The sequence below is a fragment of the Falco biarmicus genome, chromosome 7 (assembly GCF_023638135.1).
Source record: "Falco biarmicus isolate bFalBia1 chromosome 7, bFalBia1.pri, whole genome shotgun sequence".
NCBI classification, from domain to species: Eukaryota; Metazoa; Chordata; class Aves; order Falconiformes; family Falconidae; genus Falco; species Falco biarmicus.
The window spans coordinates 55415204-55438483 of record NC_079294.1 but is presented as its reverse complement, the minus strand read 5'-3'; the positions used below and the strand labels follow the sequence as shown (position 1 = coordinate 55438483).

General features: G+C 39.4%; 1 protein-coding gene across 3 annotated transcripts in view; it reads right to left on the bottom strand.

Annotated features, from left to right (window-relative positions):
* The window catches only part of NEDD4 (NEDD4 E3 ubiquitin protein ligase), a 60566-nt gene extending 37953 nt beyond the window's left edge, over positions 1-22613 (bottom strand). The window contains exons 1-5 of one of the 3 annotated variants that reach the window (XM_056346178.1): positions 22493-22613; positions 10827-10900; positions 9160-9238; positions 7942-7980; positions 7437-7490 (exon numbers count right to left, since the gene is read on the bottom strand). In XM_056346178.1, coding sequence (XP_056202153.1) covers positions 7437-7490; positions 7942-7980; positions 9160-9238; positions 10827-10900; positions 22493-22537 — 291 coding nt within the window. In that variant the 5' untranslated portion in view covers positions 22538-22613. Of the gene's footprint in view, positions 1-1066; positions 6721-7436; positions 7491-7941; positions 7981-9159; positions 9239-10826; positions 10901-22492 lie in introns of those variants that run through there. The other 2 variants (XR_008822995.1, XM_056346177.1) reach the window with 2 other exon arrangements.
* Positions 22614-23280: the final 667 nt, after the last annotated feature.

The window sequence follows — 23280 nt, the reverse complement described above, 5'->3', positions numbered from 1 at the left end:
TTACAGGCTAATACCTCCAAGTTTATCAAACTATTACTAGTTTTGAAAGGGACTGTCATAACTGTAGATCTTTGGCATAAAGCCTTTTGCTTAATCAAGCATGTTAGTTAAATGATAGCAGTGTCAATTTATGCTTGGTAAACAGTGATTGTTTCACTTTCATCAGCATTCACAATTAAAACTAAGACATAATATTCAGATCATTTATGTCTTCATAATGTTATTGAAACAAGTCTTAAAATCCGTATTTCATGTGGCTTATGCCTTACTAACAACATAAACTGCCTGAGGAGTTAGTAAAAGCAAACACATTTCTGCAGTTTAGTTGGACGTGAGCTTTATTACCAAAAAAAATATATTTAATATAAGCCTTCTAGAACCAAGTACTATAATTTGAACAGCAATGTTGTTGGGAGAAGTATTAAGTTACAGTGTACTGCTCAGGCTGAAGTAGCGGTTGGAAAGAAAAAGAAAAAAAAAAGGAAAAAAAAGGAGAGGAAACTGAAAATTCCTGTGGTTCAGGGTGTATACAGAAACAAATGGTATTTACAGTTTCTCTGCTCAAATATTACTTATCTTTAATTCTACATACAGCAAACTGTTCTGTAAAATAAAGCCTATATGAAATACACCTAAAAGTCTGTAAAGTAATCCACTCATTTTTACCCATTTTAGTAATCACTATTAATTTACTAAGAAACAGTTATATATTTAAAACTACACAACTTCATCTGAAAAATAAATAAATCCCATGTCTAGATAACCAGACAAGAAAATCCCTTTGAGTTCATGTGAATAAGAAATTATTGTTTATAACACATTAAATACAGGTATTTCACTTCAAGACATTCACCTACGCTACTGTATGTACCATATCCTAAAAAACAAATCTAAAAACCAAATACTGCAGATAATATAAAAATTAAACTTCCCAACAGTGACAGTTTGACACCACTTGGAAATTCTGAAATCACTGTTTAAGTCTTGATTGTAAGTGTTATTATTTTCCCCATTAAATTTCAGCTGTAAAACACTGTCAAATTTTTCTGTAAACCAGAACACTCACCTTATGGGGCCTCCACAAAGAAGTGCTAGACATTTCCCTCTTAGAGGTTCCGTATCTTTTCTTAACACCAGTTGTTTTTCCTTCATTCCCAGGTTTGAACTGTATGTGCAACTGAGACGTCCTTGCACTATGACACTTGTATTTAAGGCTGGATAAACAGCAAGAAACTTTTTGATGTGATCCTTCCAACGAAACGCTTCTTTGCAAAACATTGTGGGTTTTGCTCAGCTGTGCATTCGGTCTTGCTAGTTCATTTATATTAACCTGATATTCTGAATCTATTTTTGAGGGTAAACACGCAGATGTGCTACGTGCCAGTTTTAAATAAGGGTATTTTGCACTGGAGTTCAGATTTAACTCCGGACTGCAACTGCCATTAACCATTTCACTGCTTGATGCAAATGCTTTTTGAGTGAGATGAACTGAAATACATGAGAAGCCATCAGCTGCTTCTTCACAGGTTGCCTGCTCCGAACTATTTGACATTTGACTTTTGTCTTGTAACGATGTATTCGAGTGAAGCGGTCGAATGTCTCTGACTTCGCCAGAAGAGCAAACTGTTTTAGATAATCTAAGTCCATTGACTGCTGTTGAAAGGCATCCCTTGGAAATAGTGTGATCTTCTTTTTGTGCCAGCTCACTAGGAGAAATAATTAGTTTATGGGATGTTTGGTAGGCACCTCTATGTGGTAGCTGACCTGAGCTTACTGGAGAAGCTGGAGGAGTACTGGAAGGACTCCTAGGGAAAATAACCAGTGATGAACAACGTCGCAGTGGAATTTTTGTTTTCTTCCTCACCGACAAATCGTCCTGGTCAAAAGTAGTATTACTTCTACACAGAGCTTCCTGAGATGAGTTGTTCCTATAGGGATTACATTTGTCTGCAGTGCTTCTATACAAAGAATCGCCATACACAACACTATTACAGAAAGTACCATCACTGGTCGAAAGAGTGCCACTACCACTGTCACTGATGACACTGTTACTATAAGAACCTCCATCACTTGTGGTACTTGCACATGATCCATAGTCACTGCCAGCACTGCTGAACGATCCACTGTCACTGGCTGCAATACTGACGAGACTGCCATTGCACGAAGCAGTATTGCTCAGAAGGCTATCATTAGATCGATGATCAACCACAATTCTAGCACCACAGTTTCCTTCGTTATCAATACCAATGAATGAAGTGTCTTCACCAGCAGCTACAGCATCACCAGACTGAAAACATCCACTATGCTTTCTAGACTGCAGGGAAATGTGCAGTGAGGTGCTCTTTTTTATTTGAAATGAAGAAATAGCTGCATTTTCTTCTTGATTAATTACTTGCTGCATTACAGGTGCATAAGCAACTTGTCTAGGAGTTAGCTTCATTTGTGTAACATTAGGTGGAGAATTCTGCGATTTTTTGAAGTACATACAATTGTTACTCTCCAAAACATCTTCAGAGGCTTCGGATAATGGATCTGTGTTGCTTCTTTGGGTAGCAAAATGCAATCTTAACCGTCGTGCCATTTGTTCTCATTTCCACGCATGTTAGCAAACGAAAACCACAAAGATCCTTCAGCAGAAAGGCTACAGGCAGCTGCACAGAACCTAAAGCTAGTACATCACAACAGTAAAAGCCCATAAAAGTTGCAGTCTTTGTCCTAATTTCTACAAGATACTAGTGTTAAATAAAACCAAACTGTACCTCTTGAAATAAGTCAGCCATTCGTTGAACTGCAGTTTCTGGACGTCTTTGATTGCTTGCAGTCAGAAAGTATTCATTTACAAAGCACTTAGATTCCAACGACCTCAGCTGCAACACACTGACAAACACTACTGACCTTGTTTCAAGCACACCTTCTGTAATTTGCATAAATGAACACAATAATAAACTTCCAGTACTTCCAAGTTTAAAACAGCAACTCCTGCTGCAGCTGCACTAGCTGAGTCAATGTGTCCGTACTTTCCTCAGCAGCGTATGACTACTAATATTTTTACCCATAGGTTTAGAATTACAGGAAGTTGGTAGGAATGAAGTCCCATATAATTGAGTATCAAGCCTAGGATTGAATTTCCAAATAGTAACCATGCTAGCAAACTGCTGAGGTCTGAATTATGCATAAACCAGTGAAATAAGCCTCCTCCCCTTCAAAAAAAAAAAAAAAAAAAGAAGTCTTTCTGCACTATTTAAATAAAACTTGAAAGAAATCTGCCATTATCTTGCAATCAACATGCTGTTAAGCCATCACACTTTCTTAAAGATTTGCACATAGTAGAAACCTCTCCCACGGAGTCATAATTTTCAGCAAGGTGCAACTGAACTGGAACAAAAAAGTTATTCTGATTAATAATTTGGCATTTATTTTCAGCCTACCACATTAACCTTCTATTTTATATTTTAACATTGCCAAATTACTTCTGTTAAAGGTAGAAAGAAGCAAACTATACTTACAAGCTGAACTATCTCACCTTATTTGCTGGAAGCCCGCAATAACCAGACATTCATTAGAGTTCAATTCTGCATGCAAATATATTATATGACCAGCTACACAAACTTTAGAACACTAAGCTAAGCATGCAGAGTTAAATACGATTACCAAGCACAATGACAGAAGTATGCTGTAAAATTACATACAAACTGTCTCATACATTCACAGCTAAAGACTATTTTTTAAATAAAATTATCAGCATGTCAAGAAGTTAATATACCATTAACTCTTAAAAGAGTAATGGGATTGAGAATTACTACAGAAGGTTTCACTGGCTCATATCCTCCGAAAAAGGTCCTTTGCTGGCACCTAGTGGGACTTTTGAAAAAAGACAATCTCGAATCTTGCTTAACTGTTAAGTGTTCTTTTTTTTGTTGTTGTGGTTTGTTGTTTTGTTTTATTTAAAAAAAAACAAACAAAGCATTTGCCTATGAATGTATTTTGAATACAGAAGCCATGTATAATGCAGTACTAAACGTTACCATACTAACATGAAGTTACTTAGTGCTGCTGAAGAAGTGCAAACAGCAAAGAACACTAGGCCATTTATACCTTTATAGGTCATAGTACTGGGGTGGTTTTTTGCTCCATATTTATTTAACCTTTACTGTATTTTAAGCTAGAAGGCAGTAAAATTAACATTTATACCTCCTTCCCAAAAAAGGGCCAAGAATCAAATTCACAGTGCCCTGTTTGCAAGCAACAAATTTGTTTTCTAATTATACTCCAGGGCTTACTTAACCTCCGTTACCTGAATTCCATTATTAGAACGCAGCAATAAATGAATACTAGCTTATTCATAGAAAGCCAACAAATACAATAGTTCATTTATTTCATTATGCTTTACCAACTGGACTTCCTCTAATCTTATATTGGATGGGGCCTGGATAGACGGAGAAGACGAAAGGAAAAATACCATAAAAGATTCTTTTGGTCACAGTTTCAAAAAGATACATTTGAACTCCAACATATTAAAAAAAACCCAAAAAACCAAAAAAAAACCCACCAAAACCAAACCAAGAAAAAACCCACCCTAAGGTATGTGAGCGAAGGGTGAAATAATGCATTTCTTAAAGGTCCTTTTCTCCCCAACAACAAATTAGTAGCATGGTTTGTAACAACTTAGTGTGATACACAACAAATTGTAACCAGTGTATTAAATACTCCTTTCAGTAAAAAACAGTAACAGTTTCTACCCAAAGGGATGATCCAAAATGTTTTTCCAATTTTACTACAGAACCCTTTAAGAACATGATAAACTGACATAATTTGGTAACTCAGGCTTAAGATATAAATGAAATTTCTCAACACGTCACTTTTTCCTTAGCTGTAACAGTATAGGTATAGTCAGCCAACTACAGCTTCCTTACCAACATAAAATGGCTTTTAAAATGCAAAATTTTATCTTGCTGAATTAAGACCTGACAAAAAAATTAAAATCATGATTTTTGAAAAGTACCAACAGCTCCATTCAAATCTTAACATAATTGACGACTTCAGTTATCAATAATGGATTTTGGCACTTCATTTGATGTACATACACAATTGCATCAAGTTATTGTAACACAGGGAAACATAACAAAAAGTCATCTAGCCCCTTCACTGGTCCATCTCGTAAGTGGACTCACTGTCCTTGTTGACAGATTTTTCTAATGTGTTTTTAACTACAACCCTAACCACGGACTCCACGAACTGCTCAAGCCCTTTATTCTACTAATCGTTTGCAACAAGTTAGCAAAACAAAACTACATTTAGTGTTCCCTTACCAAATCCAAGACAGGCATTCTTGAAAAGTTTTGAAGGTACTACAGAAAGATTTTAGAACTCCTATTGTTGGTGATACAAGCGATGCAGCAGGACTTTGAATTTAAGTCTAACATTGAAGTTTTGAGCCTGGTTCTCAAGAAAGCAACATTTCTTAAAAAACAGCCAGCAGAGAGTTCAGACTTCATTTTATCCCTAAAAGTTACCAGAAATAAAAGCAACTGGGATACATTTTTATAAAGCGGCAATTATCTGTTGGGTAGAGGTCTCACAAATGTAAGAATTTCAGTTTCCCTGCTTGCTCACATCTGCAGTTTAAACAGTCATCCAATAGGTAGAAGAAAGAAAGGCTGACTAACACTGAAGCCCCCTAAAATAATGGAAGATGAAACACCTTTTGATCATAGCTGCGTATCCTAGTAAGAGTGCAATGCATCTATGATTTCTGACACATGAAGATGAATTAATAGAAGGGGGGAGGAGCTTGTCAATGCTAAAGCAAAAATTTGACTTATTTAAAACAGCTCAAGACATCTGTGATAGAAACTTACTGTTTCTGAGAGCAAGCTAGTGAAACAGGGAGACAGCTTTTTCCATTCACTGAATAAGGAGATGGAAAATATAAAAATATTGGAGTTATTGTAGAACTATACAGTGACTGATGAGGTCATAACGCTTTGATCTCTAAATATAATCATACATAGGAAACAAAGCACCATTTCCAAGTTGATGCCAATAAAATGTTCCAACGGCTCCTCTCCCATAAGCCAACAGGTCAAACAAATTATCTACTCCAGATTAGAGACAGAATTCTAAGGAATTATCTTGGTGGAAACCACAAAGAAAGCATTGGCTTTCTCCCACAAAGAATCAGGAATCCGACTTTCTATTCATGCCTCCTGGCTTCCAGGGGGTGGCAGTAATGTTCCAATGGCTCACGGACAAAGTACTCTGACCTCATGAATACACTGTAGCCTGTATCATCAAGTTAAGATGTACAGCTGAGCATCCTGAAAGATCATATTTAATCTGCCACTAAGCCACAACTGCTGGTGATTCCCTTTAAAATTGCTTTTATAAAGTAAAAGAGACACCTTATTTGAAATACTTGGGACAGGTAGTACCACCTGTCAAGTAGTAAATTGTTTGGGAAGTCTGTAAATGCCTATAACCATGAAACAAGCTGCTTCTTTGTTCAGTCTAATTATTCCAGACAGTTTGTACTTAGATTTACAAACATTTCACACTTCCCAACTTCAGCAAAGCAGCACCTCCATAAAACATACAACGTATTACCAAATATATGCAGAAAGCATTAGGAAAAAATAATAAGTTTTTCATAGCCAACACACTATCCAAGCACAAAGACATCCATTATAACAGCTATCAGAATGAAACAGCGTTTGGAGCACAAACCTAAGAGCACTAAACCCCTCCTATTAGTTTCAAACTATTGCAGAAGAAAAATTCCAGTGATAAGAAGTATCTGTGAAGTGGCCCTAGGATACAAGCATCATGATTGTACTGCTACTAGCCTTACTCATTTACAATAAAACATACAGTCACAAAGACAGGTAATTGGACATCTTCACATGTAAAACCAGAGCATCATCAGAGGATAAGTCTGAATTTCAGTAAGAATATAAAGGCACAAGCTAGCCCTATCTTACTTTCGACCTGCCCTTCACAGTGATGCCTATTTACAAAATCACAATCTACTGTCCGCTTGTTAAGATTTCCGAAGAAAATGCACGTTTTCTTTCATGCTACTCCTCAACTGTGTGCAGAGAAACCTACATTTCACAATACTGCTTTGAATGTTTATTTTTCCCCACAATCAGAGCTTTCAGTATCACCAAAGCATTTGGACATATCATTTGAAAAGTGCTATAAAAGAACAACACTTTTATAACACACATTAGAAATCAAGAATAATAACTGTTTCAGAGCATCACAAAGTGTGGTCGTGTCAGATAAGTAAACAAATCGGGTCTGCCTTTAGCTTTAGGTTGCATTAGAGAAGTTAAGATTATTTTGTTTGGGTATTTTTTTAATCCATGTTGAACACAGATGAACTTACTTTCATTCAAGTCTTCAATACACCGTTACATTAACACAAAAGGACCTACCAAACGGTTTTCATCAAATACTTCAAAAAGGAGTCTGTGTTTCTGAGGATTAACCTAGGAAAAAAAAATGTTGATAATTAAAATTTATGCTGAATTCCAACATTTGTTTTCAGCAAAGCCTCTTATGTTTATACAGGAGGAAAGAAATACGTAAAACCCAAGTTATACAGCAAATCTACACTTTGGTGCCACTTCACTATACAACATGTTTCTATCAAGACCAACGAGCAAAGACTGGTACTATCCTAAACTGTTTTTAAATCCATGTTCATGTTTTTAAACATTCATGGAACAAAGAAGATTAACATCAAGACTGAAAATTTAACTCTGACACAAATAGAAATGTTAACAAGTGTATTTCTAAAAAAAGCAGTTTGTGAGCCTTTTTGAACATTAATTATAGACATGTTTCTGATTTTAAGCTGAAGTAATGAGAAAACATTTCCCTGATGTGTAAACATAATAGTCAACATAGGTAATAAAGCTGTAAAAAAAACCCACTTACTCTAAATAAGAGTTCTTCATTCCACTTTGGGTTTAAGGACTATGGGGGGAAGAAAAGGAAGACAGAATTTATTATAGTGACAATTCTATATTGGTGTATTTTTTTATGTTTTACCTCTGGTTTATCCCATGTAACAATCCACTTACAGTACAAATAATCTTGCTATCACTGGTAGAAGTCATAGGAGTTTTCTACTGTTTAACACAGTGCAGAATAGAGACAATTTATGTAAGACAATTTATGTACTCTCAGATTCTGGCTAATGCTATGGATGCAGAAGACTCATTATGCAGTTCAAATCAGTTAATTTATGGTTTGTTTTCAGCAATCATCACTGCCTTCTCAGTCAACTATCCACATGCTTATATGCAAACATATGTTGATCCTGAAATTATGAACCTCCTGCAGGTATTCCAGATAAATGAGTAGTATTGTAATTCATGTGAACTGTGCAATTTGACAACGGAACACACCAAACTGTGTTTGTGTTTCAAACATAAAAAAGATAGTAGTTGTACAGCAACAAAGTTTCTTCTGTCATTAAAGATCTCAGAAAAATCATAAAATCACTTAAGTTGCAAAAGACCTTTGAGATCTTCAAGTCCAACCATCAACCAGGACTGTCAAGTCGACCACTAAACCACGTCCCTAAGCACTGCATCTATGTGCCTTTTAAACAGCTCCAGGGATGATGGATGATTCCACCACCACTGGGCAGCCTGTCCCAATGCCTGACCACCCTCTTAGTGAAGAGATTTTTCCTAATCTCCAATCTAAACCTCCCCTGGCACAACTTGAGGCCGTTTCCTCTTGTCCTGTCACTGGTTATCTGGGAGAAGAGATCGACCCCCCCCTGCCTACACCCCCCCTTCCAGGTAGTTTCCAGGAAAACCACCTGCCTGATCATGGTGTCTCCCCTGCCAGGTAAGTATGATTCTATCAGAACAATCCTGTATTTCCACAAGTGATGTAGTTTTGAATCAGTACTCACCTTATACCCCTTAGTCTTTCTCTACCTTTCATTAAAACTACTGAAGAGAAAACATCAAAATAACACCATGAACAGAGTAGGTCATGGAACATTCCTTTCCCTGTGTCCATTCAAAAAGGTGACATATTAATTCTCCCACTTCCTGCAGTATTAACTTTTTCTCTAGAGTCTGATAAAAAGCCCAAAACAAACAAAACCACCACACCCATAACGATAAGATGGCTAACCTTTTTAATAGTTTTTGTCTGAACACTGGTAAGGACTCCGTTCACCGGATCATACACTGTCACTTTCACATATGGGTCACTGGGAAGGGGAAAGAAAGAGATATGCATGCTGTTATACATCCTTTTTTTTGTCAGCATTATTAGCAGTTGAGTTTTAAAAGGCTTAAATTAATAGAAGCTATGAAACTAGGAGTTAAGAGTTACTTTAGGGACACCATATACATGTACTTACCATCATTTTCTAAATAGTTTTAGACACAAAACTAAACGTTACTGATTATGACCATACTAGCTATGTCATTTTATGTTCTGTGTTATCATTACAGTTTTATTCTCTATTCCTTCACAGTTCTTACTTCATGAGAAGAGATTTACTAAACCCTCATGCATTTCAACAAGACATACATGAAAAGAAAACAGCTGCAACTGAAAGAACTTTAAGTATTAAACATCTTGGTTTTAGCGATCTAAAACACCTGGAACTCGAGGTACTTCCTTGAACATGCAGTGTTTTTATTAATGTTCTATCAGTTTCACAGAGTTTAACCTGAATTTTTCTATCAATGCCAATGTCCTAATATGGTTGCTTAAAATGGCCTACTGCCTCAGGTATTTTTTCTTCCTTCCTGTGGCACAATAAAAAACAATTTAAGAATATTTACTTTTCAAGAACAGAGTTCAAGGCATTCAATTGCTCCAACAGATGAGTTACAAAAGGCAACCAAGACAGTGCCACACAGCAAAACAGCATACGGTTTTCACATATTTAAGTTATGATGAGACAAGGTGCCCGATTTCTGTTTAAAGTAAAAAAAACAAACCTGAAGAGAGACTGTTTGGCTTTAAGGAAAATATGAATATCACAACTTTTTTTCCTAAAGCTAAACCGATGTCACACAACAATTCTGCTAGTGCTAAAATAACAGCATTCCTGTACACGTGCCAAAGCAGCTGATAGCAGAACTAATACTAAACCCATCAGTACTTTTCTAGACCCTCTGTATATGGGCCAGAAGAAAAAGTAGCTTTAGTACAAGCTGCATGCTGCCACTTGTCAAATCTACAAGATCCTACAAAGCATTTCAATTACTAGTTCAAAAGTCTGATCTTTCCTGTGGTAAACGTTAAGCCACTTGATTTGTTTCTTCCCTTACATGGATTGTTAACTTTTAAATTTGTACATACCCAGAGCCTGCAGCCACTGGCATGCATTTCCCACATCTATAGAACTGGTGGATGCTGTTCTTCTGCATATAATTTGAGTGGAAATAGTCTTGTTGCTACCCATGTTTAGTGTTGTGTTCATTCCAAGTCTTTAAAGCACAGATGAGAATTTTGATTATAATTGTACTCTTGTTATTTTAGCTGTAGTTGACCTGAAGTAAAATATATACATGTATCTATCCTCCATGGCAGAACTATTTTACCATGCAGAGAATGAAACCTCCCCACACATTGCTTTGCCAATGCACATTTATCCAGGTGACTCTTGGGTAAGAAAACAGGTATCTTCATGTTTATATAGCCTCTGATAATTTTACAAGGTTACCAGTTAAAACATTTCTCATTTTTTTTGGAAAGAGGAACAGCAGGATTTACTGAAACAGCGATGGAAAGAAAATAAAGAAGCAGCTGTGCCTTAATATATTGACAACTTATATTCTTACCTGGCTCCTAAGATATCCTTCTTGGCCAGGCCAATTCCAGCTATAACCTTCACCCTGACAATTCGTGTGTTCTCCTAAAATACAAAATAACAATAACCCAAGAGGTGTTCACATTTATTTTTCATATCTATTTTTTATATACAAAGCTACAAGCAATTAATGGCATAATTTTGAACTTACAGTGAGAACTACAGACTTAAGTAATGCACTTACTTTGACAGAAACAGCTCAAAGTTTCAATAGCAAATTTATTCTACCATTAACCCTTTTAAAGTCTTACCACCACTGTACCCACATATGATGGTAGACACAGAATCCAGAAAAAGCGGGTAAGTCACTAGAGTAGGGTTTGGGTTGTTTTTTTAAAAAACAATTTGTTTGTTTGTTTCTCAGCATTCTAAAGGTATGGGATTTTGGTTTGAGTTTGGGTGTTTTAACCCCACAGGGCAGGATTATTAACCTAGCATACAACTGTTCCAGCCAGCCTTCTTTCCCAAATTCCAAACTGTTCTGGCAGTGGCAGTCACCACCTTCCCCTGGCAAGCCTTGCAATACACTTGTATCAGACTGGACGCAGTACCTATGTACTCCACAGCACACACGAAGGTCTTCTCCTAGGGCAGTGATAAGGGCAAGCTGCTATTGCCACAATTCACAGAGCCCAGCGATTGCTAACACTCCCAACTGCTCACAGGAAGGCGAGCATCTGGGAACAGTTTCCATGAGCAGTTCCCGTCTCCCAGCAGGCAATTCTAAGCCATCTTTTGTACAGATTAGGCAAGGACTTTTGTGAGAACACGCTCTGAACAGCATCACATTTTCTGGTGCACATGATCTGTTAGGATGCAAGGAATGGGTTGCCACTCAGACAAATGCATATGGACCAATCAAGTTTTCACCTAATGGTATCTTGGCATTCATCAGAGAGTAGGAAAGAAGACTGACCATAAATTTTCTTTCCTGGGGGAAATGAATGGGGTGTAAACCAGAACAGATTAATAAAGAAGTAAAGAACTCTGGGAAAAGGGAAGAATAAAGAATTCTTGCATCTATTTTTATTTTGCAGCACGGAGAGGCCGTGCTCAAAATAGCGGGATTTCTGAAATGACCTGTCAGCAAGGTACGAGATTTCAAAAACCAAAACGCTGTTTCAGTTACACATTATCCAGATTACTGCTTCACAGAAGTGACATCAGTGATTGCACTCCTCCTGTTAATTAATATAGCTGTGCAGAGCCTTACATGGCTCGGCTGATAAGCTACTGAATTCAAGAGGAGGAAAAAATCCCAACAGCTGTGACCATGTCAGAGGAAGAAGACAAATAAGCACTGTTTCTCTGGAAAGCAAAAAGCTTTGCAGAGGAAGGACTGTTTGTAGGCAACGGCTAGTCAGAGAGACTTCTGAGGAAAGCTGATCCAAACTGGGTGGTTAAAGAGTTAAACAGATACCAAGAGCAATGGGTGAAGCAGCAGACGTTGTCTCTGGGGCCTTCCTGAATTCCACATATGATTGAAAGTGCTTTCAGAAGACTGTAGAAAGCACTCTGAAAGTCTGTTTTATCATCCTCTATATAGCCACAGGGTTGGACTCCCTAATCAATACTAATTGGAGGGTTTCCCCACAGATCTCCTGTTTCACTTTTTCCACTAACCACTCTCACCCCGCAAAAACTCACCACACCCCTTTTTGTGTATTTTTTTAAACCGATAGGTGATACTGAAAGGTCCACTTCTTCCTTTTCCAAGCTAAAAAGGCTAGAAACTTCAGGAAAAAAAACCACACTAATGTGCAAGGGCAATACTTAATTATGAGAGTCTCTGGTCACACTAGTGAGCAAGGCAGACCAGCAGAAATACAGACAGCTCAATCCACAGACAGTCAGAAGCGCTTTACACCAGGCAGACCCATTTTGCTCCAACCTCACACATCCTGGAAGAGGCAGAGACCTGCTCACAGGATACAGGTCTGCACTGTGACCATATGACCTTTTCTCCCCTCTCACCGATGACAGAATTGCTAAGGAACAACTGCCACAGCTCACAAAAGCTGCCCCAAACACACTGATCCCAGAAAGCGATGAACAGCCAAAGAATTCCAGGACTATCTGAAGTTCATTTCATGCAGCCAAAAATTAGGCTATGCAAGCTCTGCACAGGGCCAAAGCATCAGCTACTTGATTCTCGCATCCAAAGGGCATAGGTTTAAAACCAAAATTTAATTGGGTCAAAGGCCATTTTGAACCTTTTCTTCTTCATTCACAGTGCTCAGGAGATCCTTCTGTAGATCCACAGGCAGCTACAACCTGAGGGTGTTCTCATGGTCCAAGAACACACAGGCTACAGCCTGTACCTGTTCTACATTGACTGCAGACACTCTCAATCTTGTCTTGCTATTCTCTTCCACCACTGTGGTGCTTCCAGTGGTGCTGGTGGCATGGAAAGGGATAGGCACCTAGTCAGTAGCCAGGTACACACCAGCTATGTCTAGCAGCACTGCAGCTCGTCTAGAAAACTGCTCTCTCAGACCAGTTTATCTCCTCAAGAGTCCCTTCCTGGCCATAAATGCCTACCCACACTTTTGCAGTCCCAACATAAACTTGAAGGGGTCGGTCAGAATGTATTCCATCTGTACAGCTGAAGAGACAGTGTTCACTGCAGCTTTGAACACACTAGGAGTCTTAAAGGTTTAACGCCCTGGTACCCAGCTGCTCTGCAATGCGGACATGCACTTCTGAGACACACACACACACACACACGACAGCCCATCACAGGCAGCAGCTCTGGGCACAGCTGTGCAGGGGTTGTTTGTATAGATGCGGCAAGGATGTTCAGCTTCTTTTGACATTTGACTGCCAGCCACTTTGGAGATGAGGCGGGGTGAGACAACACAAAAACAGCTCACAACACAGCATCATATATAAAATACAAGCAGACCATTTCACCATTAAAACTGTGAACTGTTAAACTGTTCCCTCTGAGAATACATGTACCCCTATATGAATCTGGTAAAAAAACAGCGTGGGAAAAGAAGTATTTGTTAAACTACTGCATCAGCCTGGAGTGGCTGCATACAAATGAAGTCCAAATGACACCATTTACATTAGTCTGCTCCTAACAAATTCAAGGATAAATTATTTGGGGGGGGGAGGGTGTGGGGGGTGTGTTATATATTTTTAAGGCTAAGGGGTGGGACATATGAGGAGGATAATGCTACCACATATTACAAAGACTGAACTGTCCAAAAATTCTTCGTCTGATTAAGTCAGACAAAACATCCTTTACAGAGCTGAATCAGCAAGTTAGTTATCTTATTATGAACTTCCAGGTTTTATCATTATTCTATTGTTATTCCTATCAGTATATTCTGAAGTACATGTTCAAGATATAACTGGTCAAAATAGCTGGGTCTGCAAAGACATGCCATGTTCACAGTCTGTAACAATGAATCTATTGACTAAGGGATAGTACATAAGACAATGAAATAGAAGGTTTCTGAGCTGATATGTAATCAATCAATAACTTTAAAGACAATGCCTGCCATCCTGCGATACTTTGAGGTTACTGTGACACAGAAATCCTTTTTATGTATCCCTGTTAAAATAGTTTTAAAATGTGTACTCTATACAGCAATGCAGGAGTCAAACAAATAAAGCGGCACTTCTGTAAGTGGATTGTGTTTGGAAAGAAATCTCACACTTTTAAGTTTAAAACTTGCTCAGTTTATCAGCATTGAATGGTCTTGCCTGGGTTACAGCTGTTTATACTCAATGACTATAAAGGACAAGTATTAACACTGTCCATTCTCACCCTCATCCTTCCCAAATTCACATGGTAGGAAAATAATGCCGATGACAATTGCAAGACTGACTCCTCCTTTAGTTGTGGAAGCCCAAGACAGACCAGAAGACACAGGAAAAAGCATATGCAGGATGAAAGGGTGAGAACGAAGGCACAATTCTAGAAATGGTGACATGGTGATTACTGTAGTACAAAATACTGAATAAACCAGAGAATGATTGATGAAGTGTGATCCTCATCTGAAGATCCCCAAAGGTAGGATGCAGGCTTTGAGTGTGAGCCCATGCATGTGTACAGTTGAAGCATGTTGCTAATTCCATGGACTATAAATAATAAAATATTTCCTACACAAACTATATGTAGTAAGATTCACAACAAGATCACAACAAAGAGTTGTAACTTGTCACTTTAGAAGTTTTAGCAGCTGCCTATACCCGAGTCAGGGGAGGGCAGGGGAAAAAGCTCAAATTCTTTCATTTTGGGCATTGAAACACTATAATGTTACACCAGCAAGAGGCTTTTACCTTTTCCAGTCATTAATGTAACAACATCCAATAACGCAACTATGAACATATTATACTACCAGCTTTTCTCCTTCACTTGAAGCAGTAAGAAAAAAACCACACATAACATGCTATTAGATAATTCAGTGGCTATAAAGGCACTCTCTGATGTTAATGTAAACACTTCAAGTCCAAACGATTTTACAGGAGTTTTCAGCAAGTTACAATCCGTTTCTCAGTTTGCACACATCCCAACACATCCCAAACCTCTAGCAGGTTTGGGATTGAAGTAAGATGCAGATAAACAACCACCACACAGAAAAAGCAGTTTGACATGTGTACAATACATACAAAATCCAGTTAAATTAATTGTATAGCAATAGAAGATAAAGGTTTTTAACTAGGAGAAGAGTTTTTCAGAGTACTTATTTGATCACTATTTGAAAATTATTTTTATTGGCTTTCCTATTTTAATCTTTGCTTCAAATTTTGGGTTTGCTTTTTTAATATACTTGAAAAGATTCATGCAGGACAGAAGGAAACACCAAAACCAGGATGGTTAAATTAATGTAAAACATAAAATGGTAGTATCTGCTGGACTACTAGACAGCTTTTTTTGAGGAAGCCAATATAAAAATGTCTGAGCAGTCCAACAGAGAACACGCTTTTTAGTAAACAATTGCTCTAGGCAATAACATCCTGTTATTCTTTTGTTCCAGCTAGATAGGTCAAGAATCAGCCACCACTAAATCAAGCCAAGAAAAGAGCATCAAAGGATATTACAACAATAAAACAGGACAGCAGCATCACCTTTTAAGATTCTAGTAATATCAGGAATTATATATTAAGGCTTTCTTAAGCTTCATACCATGTCTGCATATAGTGCACAGATAAAAAGAGAACAGAAAAATCAGATTTGAGTAAGTGCAGATAAGGCAAACTGAAATAAACATAGTTTGGAAGTTCAAAACTGAAACTAGTAAATAGCCTGGCCCCGTGAAAAGAGCATAAAAAAGAAGGGATGGATGTTCAACAGGCTGAACATATTCTACATCCCCTGTAGAGTGATCCTTGCCATCCCATGTACTGAGGTCCAGAACGGCAGAAGGGGAAAAAAAAAAAACAACACACCAAATGAGTATTATCAATTACTATAGAGTGTTGTGCAGCACACACCTACACAGACTGCTGACCTCATTAAGGAACAGCTATAAACAGAGAGAAACATTAGGACACTTGCGTGGGCAGAAGTGCACTAAAGCCAAATTAAAGTGCACTAAGCCTGTTAAAGAGTAATTACTAGCATAAGAGATACACATCATGAACGTATAGTTTCTTTTATAGCATGCTTCTCAAATCTCCGAGACATCTTACACAAGGTACCCAGCTTTACCCTACTAGTAACTTGTACTTTAAGTACAGTTGATTAAAGACAGACATATTCACATAAAAGGCTCTGAAGCCTAGGAGCAGCTTGGAAACGATGCTGAAAGATTACTTACAGCTAAAGTGACTACATATTCCAGTTGAACAGATAGCTCATTGCATCTGCCCATTTTAGTAGATTAACTGCTGTGTTTCTCTAAGTTTAAAAAAAAAATCCTATCTTAGCATGTTTCCTAACCTGTATCTCCCATCCAAGAGCAGCACTTTATTTGTTTCAGATTGCATTAAAGGTTTGGTTATTTGGTTGGGGTTTTTTTCTTGAGATCATTAATAACCATAAAAGTTATGTTTGAGAGTTTCACAACAAAAATATATTCCTTAGTGGCATTTACCGGAGCGATAAGCAGTCATGTTATCTCAAAGAAAATTTCAGTCTGCATAATTAAGGATTTGACTCTTCCATTGCCTACACTGAGGTCAACCCAGAATGTTTTCCCTTAAGCAGTCCAGAAGGTATTGACATTCTTCACCTGCCTAACATTAAAAAACACTATTTAAGAACAGATCTTCCTCATATATCACAGAAGAATTATAAATAAAATTCCTTAGCTCCTAAACAAAACACTCCCAAAACAATTATAAGATCAGGCTAACTAAATACACTTATATATGCTATATTCAGCTTCAGCAATTCCAGAAGGAGACAGATACAAAGCTAACAGCATGAGGAATAGGTCCAATGAGTTTATTGTTAAAACTTACCATCTTGTTTGAAAGAATTTCCCACAGAATGGTGAGCCTTAGCTGAAGAACAGTAGTTCCTGCAATATTCAGACCTTGCAAGTTAGGCCAACGTGTATATTAAGTAACCTCTAAATGATACTAACTTTTGTTAGCATCACCAGTTCATTTCACCAGGAGGTACAAAGCAGGAAGGAGACTTTGCTGTCTATGACGGTTCCTGCACAACACAGAGAGCACTCTCTTTCCCCTCTGTGGCAATGAACAGAGCTGAACCATTTTCCTTTGAAGAAATTCTCTCAAATCAAGTTTTCAATTCAGGAAGACTCCTATTATAGAACTACATTAATCAATCTTGTAAACATAATGAAAGTCATTAACTTCCACCTGACAGTTACAAGTTCAGTCTTACTAACTCACTAAAAGAACTTAACCATTAATTGTACCACAGGAACATTTTGTGTTCATAAATAAGGAAGTTTCTCCTTCAAGAAATGCAGGCTGTGCCTGCAGATTCTATTTAACACTTCTGTTCAATTGCAAATTAAGGAAAAGATTCAACAAGACAGGAGTCCACTAACAGAACTACCCATTTGCCAACAAAATTTTACTTTAAAAAAACCACCAGAAGACACAACACAAGAAACCCCAAACCAAAAAACCCAACAACGACCAAACCCCTTTTCAACATGTGCAACCCAACACCACAACAGTTACAGCCAGTGTTTGTTCAGTTTGAAAGAAAGGTGTTAAGAAACAAAACAAACCAAACCCAGGTACATAAGATAGTTTCTGGAAACCACCAGATGCACGCAAGTTATATTGCTGTTGAAAAAAAAAAGCCAAAACCCCTAAACCAACAACAACAATAAACCAAAACCCCAAAAAGCATTTTTACAAGTGTAAACTACTACAAATACACTGGATTCTAGCTTAAGTGCAGAGCATTTCTGAAGCAGAGGCATGCATATCTTTGCCTTCCCTTCCCTCCCTCCACCCTAAGTGCCCCAGAGTCAGATGGAGCAGATGTCTAGTACAGAGGTGCACAGGGTCTGAACAGGAACCGAAGCACTGAGCTGCCTCAAGCTCAGGCGCAAATGAGCCGAAAAAAAATCCTGTTTTCATCAGAAGCAATACAGAGGAAGACCACTCCATGCCAGTCTCAAAAGCAATCAGCAATATGAGAAGGGTTGTGGGGTAAGGCGTGCAGTACAGAAGACAAACCACATATCCAAGACATTCAGTTCACCAGCAGCAAGCCAAATAACCATGAACAACTACTCCAGTAATATTATTTTTATATTCCTTTAGGATCTCTCTAAATCTTTCCAGAATGAAATACCATATGCTTATGGGAAATCCCGTGTGACCTGCAGAAAACAATAACACTTGTTCTACATAGGATAGCTCTCAAGTGACTGAGAAACCTGAAATGGCAGACACGTGCAAGTGGGAAGTGTATTTTTGCTTGTGAGAAGTTGCCATTACTAGTTTTGATCCCAGAAACACATCAAACATAATAGACTCAAAAGATCAAAAAGGCTAGCTAACTTAGCATGTTATTTAGGCAATACAAAAAGAGCTAAGCAAAGTAAGTTCTTAATTCAGGCTGGGACTGGAAGAACTCTGACATATGGAAATTTTTTAATTAAACTGGCTATGAAATACATGTACGCAGACAAGCAGCATCATTTTATATCAAATGCCATTCCAAAGCCCTACAATGCAAGCAGGTACTTTCATAGAAAACAGAAATAAATACATTGTCATTCTGGACAGATCCTTCAAAATAATTCCTCCTTCAGACTTTGAAAGATCATTCCACAATAAGTGTTAGAAAATGCTGTATTTTGTACTGCAGTCAATTGTCACAAAACCACAGCCACTAGAAGCTAATAGCTCAGCGTCAGAAAATGCTTGCTCAAAGCATTTCATCTTCTGAAATCTAACTCTTAGCAACCTGAAAGTTTTGTATTAGAGAGTCCCTCAGCTAAAAACCCCATAGCTATAGGCATCCCACCTCAACAAGCACATTTAAGAGCACTGGCAAAGCTACCACTGCTATGACAAAGAAAAGCAGCAGCAGCAGTTGTGTCAGGCTGTGCCTGTGCATCTGAACCAACATTTGCAACTATATTCAAAAGGCAGACATATCCCAAGTATGCAACAACAGGCACAGTTACCCACTCCAGACAAAGTCTGCAGCAGTTAATGCTCCTGTTTTGTTTTTTTTTAAGCAGCCTGAGGCAACGAGCACTGTGAGAGAAAGTCTGACCTGGAGGTGGTAAGTATACTTTTGCCTCTTCAAAAAACACCTAATAAGAGGATAAAAAATAATTCTTAAAAAAAAAAATAAATATCAGAGCTCTTAATTTTTCTACATTGAGATCAACTGTGGCAAGGTGTATCATCTGCTTATTTGCCTTTTTTCTATATACTATCCTGAAATGTAAAATACTTGACAGTTAAAGACATTCAGAAATATGATCAACATTTTTAGTCTAATATTGTTCCTAGATTATATTCATTTTAGCTTGCTATTGCATATTCATCCTGTTAGAACGTCTGATAATAGGATCATAAACTGTTTCTTTCCAAAAGACAGACACCTTACTATGTGAGCAATACCAATTTTGCTTACTATTTAATATTTTCACCCTATCTTCATTTTTCAGCATATGACCCCAGACCTCATTTTCCACACACTGCTAAGACCCCACTCTGAATACAGAATTATTGTCTTCCCTATTGACTTTTCTAGTGCTCATTATTTCAATATCCAACTAAGTTGTACAAAGTCCTACGGGTGACAGAAGGATACAATATCCATATTACAGAAGAAAAACTGAACCAGAGAAATAAAGGACAACTGCACCTGCTAGATTCAGGCACAAAAATTCAGATACCTAAATATAACACATAGAGTAATACCCTGTATATACAATAACCTCAGCTACAGCTTCCTTTGCATCCCAGCTTCTTTTTTTTTTTTTTTTTTTTTTTGTCAGGATCATCATAATAGCAATCCTTTAATAAGTCTAAGTGACTAATACACCATTAACCAAAAAATCCAGCATAAATGTATTGGGGGGGGGAAATCCATACTCTAATACTCCATTCAACTGCCTCAACAATTAGACCAACTTCTCCTCACCTTCCTTATTTAGTTTTTATATTTACAATATAATGATATGCAATAGCTGCAACAAGTAAAGAGGATTTGCAGCTAACACTGCTTTTACCAGACAATTTCAATTCATACCCCAAGCAAATCCATCTTGCAGAATGGGTCACAGAGCAGCCCTACAGAAGCTGCCATGTGCAGACTACGAAAAACCCATGAGAGGAGGGCGAGGAAGGCTTTTACAGAAAACTCCTTGATGCTACTTTCAATATGATTTCGTTTCTGACTTTGTGTTTTTGTAGTGATTCTGTGTATGCAATCTTCCAGATTAAAATTCTGATAAGACCAAAAAAACCCCAAAACCCAATCTAAAGAGGCAGAACTCTAGTTTCTGTTCTAGCACCCTAGGCAAAAGCAGCTGGCAGCATTTTGTCATCTGTGCATGCAGAATCACACATGAAAACCATGAAGAACACTGAGCAAGTTCTTTACATATGAATTAAAAAGCACCAACTGAATATCAAAGACTGATCATAAACTGCATTTTTCCATCTGGAACTTGAAATTTAGCTAAGCTTTTGAAATACAGAAAAAGTTGGATCTGATACATTTGTTACATACTCCAACTTTCTTCCCATTCCCCCCTGCTGTTCCAAAGGAACATGTTCATGTTCAAAAGGATCAAGGGAAAATGAGAATTGTTCCATTTTGACTAGATTTCAAAATATTCTCCCCTGACTAAAAATAAAATATGTTTTTAATATAAATATAACTAATATAAATATAAAAATATAAACTAACTAAAAATTAAAATACAGAGCCTGAGGCATTGAATGATTTAGACCAACCAGATTGCCTCAAGAAGTTACTAGCAACTGAAAACAGAATCTTGCAATGGGAAGTGCTATGCAACCCTTGCAGCATGCTGTGCTAATTTTTTATTAGAACTCCTATGCAATTCAAATATTAAGAAGAAAAAAAAAAAGCATTTGAGACCTTTATAGTTACTTCTCCAGAAGCGAAGCACAACTTGAGAAAGAGAGCTGTGATAACAGACCAGGAATAATACTTCATCATTTATTCAGAGAGTGAATTCCTGCTAAGGACAACAACAACTGTGTTTTGACACAAGAGATCATCACTGCCTGGACACAAAAAGAGCTGATCAAAGACAGTCTTGGTAAATATCCTGTTGGCTCAAAGACAACATTACTGACATTTCACACAGGTCATCAACCAGCTTTCAGATGGATACAGCTTTTAGTCTTCCTGTACCTGCAACTAAAAAAAAAAAAAAGTAACTTTCTTTCTTCTTGATGAAAGTTAACTATTCCACCAGTATTCTGCCCTGTGCACAAGCCGCAGTTACAATGCAAAAGCCTCAAGTCTACCACTTGAGCACTGTAACAGGTACATCGGTATCCGCCACCCTCCAGACCCACGTGCTCAGGAACTACGACTTCACGACAGAAGTCTCCGTAGTACGAAGTCACTTTCAGTCACCACGAGTTTACTGGGAAAAAAAAAAAGAAACAACCAAAAAAACCAACCAAAACCCACCAAAACGCACACAAGATTTCATAACTCTCACTAATGGCAACGCAGAGAAAAGCACCGTCGCTCAGGCCGCGAACTACCTTTTGCACAATTTTAATCCACGCATCGCTTCAGCGGTTTGCATACTGTCTGTGACAAAGCCTGAAACAAAGACTTTATTCTTCAGGGCTGGGAGAGGGAGCGGGGGGAAAAGAATCCCGCTTCGCCCCTCCAGCTCCGTCACGAGGAAGTTGCCCCACAGACGCGTCGCTCCGTCTGCCGGGGAGGCTCGCAGGGCTTTCGGAAAGCAGCCTAGAGACAGGAGTGCCGGTGCTAGGCGACAGGGCAGCCGCCAGCTCCCCGCCGCCAGGGCTGAGGGGAGCTGCCCCGCTCCCCGGCCGGCCGGGCCCCCGCCTCACCTCAGCCCGCCTCATTCCCGCCGCCACGCCAGACCGCGGCGGGCCCGCAAGAACCACCCGCCCTGAGGGAAGACCCGCCCGGCCCGGCGGGGAAGCCGCCGCCCTCCCTCCGCGGAGAAGAGAAGCGGGAAGCGCGAGGGGGGCGGTCACAGGCCTCACCTCCTCGCCCGGCAGCCCGAACACCTCCACGGGAGAAGCCGCCATGGCCCAGCGGCGCGCGCTCCCCGCAGCCCCGCCGCCGTGTTTACCCGCCGCCGCCGCCGCCCCGCCGCGCAGCCCGCCACCGCCCCGCCCTCAGCCCCGCCCACAGCCCGCCGCGCGCGCCACCGCCGCGCCCCCCTCCCCCGCCCCCGGCACTGCGAGCGCGGGCCCATGCCCTCCTCCTCTCTCCGCTCCCCCCCCCCCCCCCTCGTCTCTCCTGATTGGCGCAGAAACCCGCGCCACCGCCCACCCAGGAGACGACGGCGCCTTCCGATTGGCTTCCTCTCCGCGCCCCGCCCGGAGACACGCGCCGCGCGGGCAGCCTGAGGGAGCGCGCGGGCCTCCCTCAGCCCCCTCAGGGTGTCCCGTGCCGCCCGCCCTCGGGGTGCACGGACAGCGCTGTGTCACCCCCCACCCCGGGCCCCGCTCGAGGGGCACACCTTAACTAGGCCACGGGGTGAGTGCAGTCGTTTTTGTGAAGATTTTCCCTGTGGGTTATGCCATCGGGGTCTTTTCTGCATCTCCAAGGGCTAAGTGCAAGCTGTGGCAGGCTCTGGCTTAAACCCCTCGTATCTAGGGAACCTTCTGGAATTGCAAAAATTTGGGGAAAACCGAGAGGAAAAAATAATCATTGTCAATGCGCAGAAGGCACCTTGCCCCACCAGGCTGAGGTAGTGCTGCCTTCCAGGTTACTGGGAGCAGGAAGGAAGTCCCCGCTGTGGTAAGGGGCTGGCCTGAGCTAACAC